Source organism: Cynocephalus volans, chromosome X (genome assembly GCF_027409185.1).
Source record: "Cynocephalus volans isolate mCynVol1 chromosome X, mCynVol1.pri, whole genome shotgun sequence".
NCBI lineage: Eukaryota > Metazoa > Chordata > Mammalia > Dermoptera > Cynocephalidae > Cynocephalus > Cynocephalus volans.
This window is the reverse complement of record NC_084478.1, coordinates 21,806,211-21,812,940: the sequence shown is the minus strand read 5'-3', so window position 1 is coordinate 21,812,940 and position 6,730 is coordinate 21,806,211. Positions and strand designations below refer to the sequence as shown.

The 6,730-nt window shown below is 42.6% G+C and overlaps 1 protein-coding gene across 1 annotated transcript; it reads left to right on the top strand.

The window, feature by feature from the left end:
- Nucleotides 1-337: 337 nt before the first annotated feature.
- Nucleotides 338-2,878, top strand: LOC134367801 (serine/threonine-protein phosphatase 4 regulatory subunit 3B-like). The gene is given in 3 exon segments (XM_063084499.1): nucleotides 338-1,544; nucleotides 1,703-2,067; nucleotides 2,216-2,878. Coding segments are annotated over 3 exon segments (2,235 nt in total).
- The last annotated feature ends 3,852 nt before the right edge of the window (nucleotides 2,879-6,730 follow it).

The following is a 6,730-nucleotide window of genomic DNA, read 5'->3' as shown; positions in this document are numbered from 1 at the left end:
GGGGATCACAAGATTCCTTCGGGATCGAGGCTATTTCAGACAGCCGAGAGCAGGCCCAGAGGCTCCCTTTTTAGGAGAGCGTAGGTAAGGGAGGGCAGAAGGCAGGGATGGAGGTTGGGGACATTGAAGGGGTGACAGTGGAAGACAGCAGGGCCGCCGGGAACCCTGCTGACCTGTGGCCTCCCAGGAGCCGCTGCTGCCCCTGTGACCACTGCCGACCCGAACTGCCACCTCGGCCACCGTAGCTGTCCTAGTCGCCGCAGCTACCGTTGCCAGGATACGCAAAGCGGCGGCCGGAGCCAACCCCGGGTCTGGTGCGGTGAGGCCGGAGGTGGACATGGCGAGCAGACGGCGCCACGTCAGGGTCTGTGTTCGGGATGAAGACCAGCGCTGGGACCAAGTAGGTCCCGGGGACGTGTCCTGGGCTTCCACTGAGCTGGTCCAGCTGCCTAACTGTGAACTCGATGGGCTTGAACAAATCGCTGCTTTGGTTACCTCGGTTCTCCCCTCGCCTACCGGCAAGGAAAGGCTGGCTCTGGTCCTGGAAAGTGAGGATTATATTCAAAAACTCCTGCAGCTGTTCCGCACTTGTGAAAATCTAGACAACACCGAAGGCTTACACCGTTTCCATGCAATTATTAAAGGCCTGTTCTCCTTCGACAGCAAACCTCTGTTTAAGATCATGCTTTCTGATGAGTGTATCATGGATGTGATGGGATGCCTTGAATACGATCCTGCTTTGGCTCAGCCAAGACGGCATAGGGAATTCTTGAGCGAAACTGCCAAGTTCCAGGAATTTATACCAATAACAGACTCTGAACTTAGGCAAAAAATACGTCAGATGTACAGAGTGCAGTACATATATGACGTTCTGGTGCCTCAGCCACCCACATCTGCAGATAATCTTTCTACTCTTCAACATTTTATTTTCCTCAAGAAAGTTGAGATAGCCAGCATGCTGCAGCGAGATCGCAAGTGTTTGTCTTAAGTTTTAGCAAAGTTTCAGGATAAGACTCTAGATGATGACAAACGGCGTGAATTGGTGCTTTTTTTCAAGGACTTCTGTGCATTTTCTAAGACATTACGGCCTCAAAGCAAGTATAAGTTATTCCAAAAGTTGACACAATTGGAAATTCTTCCTGCTCTTAAAATCGTAATGAGTGCCGATGATTTGCTAATAAGATCGGCTGCTACAGATATATTTACTTATCTAGTTGAGTACAGTCCATCGAAGATCCGAGAACTTGTAATGGAGGAAGCAGAGAAGACTGAAGGTGATGACCTTTTCATGAATGTAGTGATTAAACAAATGACCTGTGATACTGATCCTGAGCTGGGAGGTGCTCTGCACGTGATGGAACATCTGCGCACTTTGCTTGATCTGGACAACATGCTGTCAGCATCCAATAAAAACGTAAGATGCGATTTTCTAAATTGCTTCTATAAACATTATGTGCATAACTTCATAGCACCACTTTTGGCCACCACTTCAGAAGACATACGTGAAGGAGGTAATATATCCACCGAAAGCAAAAATGGCCCCGATAATTATCAAACAGCAAAGCTGCTTGCTATAATTTTAGACCTACTCACATTTTGCTTACAACAACACACACATTACATACAAAGCTCTATTTTGAGCAACGATTTGCTAAGAAGGGTCTTGATTTTGATGAATTCAAAGCACACTTTCTGGTCTTGTGTGCTGTTCGCTTTATGAGAAGGATGATTGGCCTTAAAGATGAACTTTATAATAGTTACATCATCAGGGGAAATCTGTTTGACCCAGTTGTAAATGCTTTTCTGCATAATGGATCCAGGTACAATATGTTGAATTCAGCTATTATTGAGCTGTTTGAATACATAAGAGTGGAAAATATCCCATCTCTTGTTGCACATATAGTCGAAAAGTTTTATAAGGCACTTGAATCAATTGAATATGTCCAGACATTCAAAGGAGTGAAGATTAAATATGACGATCAGAAAGACACGGAAAGTCGAATACAGAATTATTTGCGTTCCATCCCATATGGTAACATACCTCAAGGAGGTGCCAAAGTCTCGGAGGTAAAGGAAGAAATGTGTTTTAAAGAAGATATGGGAGTAGCAGTCATGCCAACATTGGAAAATAACTTTCTGAGGACGTGAGGGCGACGAGGGGACCAGCACCGACACCCCGAGAGTGGCGGTGACAGAGGCTCTCAGGACTTGAGAGGGACGAGGGGACCAGGGTGACGGCCAGGAGGCCACGCAGACGCGGAAGCCGGAGCGCGGGAGAAAAGGCGGAAAGACAAGAATCCCTTTTGCAGGAGATGAAGAGAGGAGTGGAAACGTGCAGGATGGGGACACGGCGGGGCAGCTGCGCTCTGCGACAGTGCTCAGTACGTCCCCTCATGGCGAGGGGAGAACCGAGGTAACCAAAGCAGCGATTTGTTCAAGCCCATCGAGTTCACAGTTAGGCAGCTGGACCAGCTCAGTGGAAGCCCAGGACACGTCCCCGGGACCTACTTGGTCCCAGCGCTGGTCTTCATCCCGAACACAGACCCTGACGTGGCGCCGTCTGCTCGCCATGTCCACCTCCGGCCTCACCGCACCAGACCCGGGGTTGGCTCCGGCCGCCGCTTTGCGTATCCTGGCAACGGTAGCTGCGGCGACTAGGACAGCTACGGTGGCCGAGGTGGCAGTTCGGGTCGGCAGTGGTCACAGGGGCAGCAGCGGCTCCTGGGAGGCCACAGGTCAGCAGGGTTCCCGGCGGCCCTGCTGTCTTCCACTGTCACCCCTTCAATGTCCCCAACCTCCATCCCTGCCTTCTGCCCTCCCTTACCTACGCTCTCCTAAAAAGGGAGCCTCTGGGCCTGCTCTCGGCTGTCTGAAATAGCCTCGATCCCGAAGGAATCTTGTGATCCCCACAGGATTCTGCCCCAAGAATGTGCTTATGTGACAGTAACTATACTTGCCACAGGGAGCTGCTGCTAAATGCACGCATGGAAGCTTAGAAGTTAGAGGATGTTCTTGCATAAAGGATTGTTGTCCCTCGGAAACATTTTTACTCATCTGGTGTGTGGGGATGGAGACTTAGGACCTTGACAAAAGGGAAGCTTAATCACCTATGTCCTGACCAAGTCCACATCTGACGTTGTACGACAAGAAAAGGCTGGACCAAAAAACAAGCAGGAGCAAGTGACCTGTAGACCATTAGCAAGAATCAGAGGAATAGGCTTGGGTCTCCTCCATAAGACTTGGCCTAAGCCTGGATCCCTCTGTTAATCCATCTTAGAGAGAGAGGATATTGTTCCAAGAGGGAATTGGGCAGCCCCTTTCCTCTGTTCACTTAGGCCTGAAGCTCTGTCTTCCAGCACACATTTTCTTACATTTTCCAATCCATAAGTTCGCTCCTTATTCTTAGGGAAGGACTGAGCCAAAGGGAAACTGTGAGTTGAAATTTGCGAAGAGTGGTTATGGACAATTACAGATAAATTATTTTACTTCTTTTCTTAGTGATGATAATCATAATGAGCACAACAAACAAATAATAATAATTAGTTCTTCTTATTATTATGAAGAAGGTAATAACATAATTGACCAAGTATAATATTTAAGTGCTTACTACGTTCAAGACACTGTGACAAGAACGTTATACATATTTTCTTACTTAATTTTCGTAATAATCCAGTGATACAGGAGTATTAAGAATCCTTTTAGAATCAGGAAACAGACTTAGGGAACTTAAGTAAACTGCCAAAGGTCACACAGCTAATAAATTGAGGAACTCTGATTTGAACACATGTCTTTCTGATTCCAAAATTGGTTTTCTCAGCCATTGAACTGTGCTATCCCCTTCTTTTCTTGGCTTTCATCACACTTTATTTCACATTCCTTCCATCTATATAATTTGTAATAACATAAAATTATCAAGACAAGATGAAAGTCATGCACTTCCTCTTTTAGATACACATCTGTGTATGGCCAACTGAAAAATAGAAGCTTGGATGTGGCAGATCTGTTCAATATAATTTTAACAGTAACCAAGTTGATTTTTGATGTAGCAGCAACTTCTGCAGTGTTCTTTTAAAAAATATTTCTCTAAAACCTTAACCCTGTTATTGCAAGGGAAAATCTGAGAACCGGGCCACACGAAGCACATTTGTGCTTCAAGAGTCTTATTTGTAACAATCACTTCATTTTACATAGCATTTGAGATGTATGACAATTCTCAAGTAAAACAGAAAAACTTCCACACACCTCACTCGCAGTGTTGCCTCCAGAGGATTCTAGAATGTTCCCTTGGACAGTATAGATGGGGTGGACTTGAATGTGAATTACAATCACTTTTTTTTCTTTTCTTTTTATGGTGGCTGGCTTGTATGGGATCTGAATTTTTGACACCAGTGTTATTAGCACCACACTCTACTGAGTGAGCTAACCAGCCAGCCCCCTTGTTTATTTGTTTATTTATTTTATTTTGTTTTTTGTTGGACAGTCATTTCATGATAAAATTCAAATCAATGCCAGGATACTGCTGGTTTAGTAACATTTACAAATCATAAATAATATTTAAACATAAGAATTAATAAATGACACGATCTGCAAATACACCATAATAATAATGACATGGATGCTAATGGCCCAATTTTTTTCCCCGTTTGCTTTTATATTAAAGTATCTACTAGAATCAATTCTAAAACGGTCAGTTCTCTGAATGTGCCCTCAGGTTCTATTCTTCAAGAGGCATTCAGCACAAATCTGTGTGTTTTCATAATTTCGTATGTTTTATTTGCTTTTTCACTTAACCTTCATTCACTAATGGCATGAGGAAGATGTTACTACTGTCCTATTGGAGAGAAAAAAACTTGAAACTGCAAACTCAATCAAGTATTTGGTTTCAACCCTCACAGTTAGTAATGACGCCAGTATTTGAAACCAGGCCTTTTATAGAGTAGTTCCGACTCTCCACTTTGCTGTTCCCAATATGTAATGCTCTTTCCCAGACTATGAATAAATGGTTACAGCAGATGTTTACAACAATGTGATTTTTATCCCAACGATCACTGTTATTTGCTATTTCTCCATTTTGTTTTGTGAAGGAAAAACTTAAGAGCAGTTCAAAATCTAAATGGGTGGTATCAATATTAAGACTCAGGAGGCTTCTTCCATGTTGGACGTCGGCCTTCCTCACACTTCTTCCCCCAGAACTTAGGGGAGTAAAAGGTATAGTTCTTGATGACTCTGCTCTGAAAACAAATACTTTTACACAAGGATTTTGCAATTCATCCACATCTTATGACTACTAAGAGCTTAATTTGTATATTTCTTGAGTTGATTAAAAGACATGAAAGAAATGTGTCACATATTTCTGAAGTTTAGATATAGGTAAACCAAGCAAGTATATACAGATAGAATATTTAGACGTCCAAATATTCTACTTGTAGGAAGAAAGACCATTTCATATTTGAAACACAAGGCAAGCAGTGTCAACTCCATCCTTCCTTTTGTTCTTGTAAACAATATGGGGTCATTCTTGACTTTTCTTTTTCTGACACTTTACGTTTAGTTTTTTCGTATATGCTGTCTGTCTGACTATCAAAAGGTATTCAATATCCTACTGCTTCTCACCACTACCACCAGTGTCAAAGCACCATCATCTTTCATTTGGAAATTTCTAATATTCTCTTCCCCTGGCTTCTACCTTTTTGCCCTACTAGTACATTCTCAGCACAATAACGAGAGCGGGGACTTTTAAAACAGAAGTCATACCCTCCCACTTCTTTGTTCAAGTGTGTTTCTACCCTACTTTGCATAAAAGCCAAATTTCTAACTACGGTATATACAGCCTAACAAGATCTGGCCCCTTGAAGTATGCAAGCTCTTCAGCTGATAGTCTCTCTTTCCCATATTCTACGCCAGCCACACTAGCCACCTTGCTGTGTCTGAAGTACATCAGGCACACTCTTGCTTCAGGGCCTTTGCACCTGCCCTTCTTTCCACCCAAAACACTCTACTTCTCAGAATTATATCTACATGGCACACCCTCACCTCCTTCAAAAATTTATTCAAATGTCCCCCCCTCAGTGAGACCTTCCCTAACAACCCCTTTAAAATTGTAATGTCCTCCCATCCCAACCTGCCCATCTCTTATATATATATATATTTTTTTCGACCAAAGCACTTAGTATCATCTGATCACTTTGTACTTCTCTTATTCTGTTTTTTAAACCAGACTATCAGCTGTATAAGGGCCGTGATTTTATTTTTTTATTGTTTTATTTTGCTCAGTTCTGTGTTTCTAGTACTTACTGTAGGCATGGTTCATTGTATTTTATCAACAATCATTTATGGTATGTATGTATGTATGTATGTATAAATAAACAAACAAATAAACAAACCTTTTTTACTAGGATGATTTCCAATAATCCATTTATTTATTTCTCACGTAGTCATTGAGCAGCCCCTATGTACAGGCTCTATTCCAGGCACTGTGGAAAAAAAGGGAATTTGAACTTTTATGTTCAGTCCTATTTTGGAATAGATTGATGGTTGTATCAAGAGATATTTTTAATTTACAGGGTACACTTGGCATTTTCTCTGCTGCCCCAATTACACCCTTTTGGATAGTTTACTTCTTACTGATAGTGACCAGGGGAAGAATATTCTCCTGTTTTCAGCTTTTAGTTGCATGAAAAGCGAGTGAATTGAATCAGCTGGATGTTTTCCTCCATGTTCTGTCAAATAT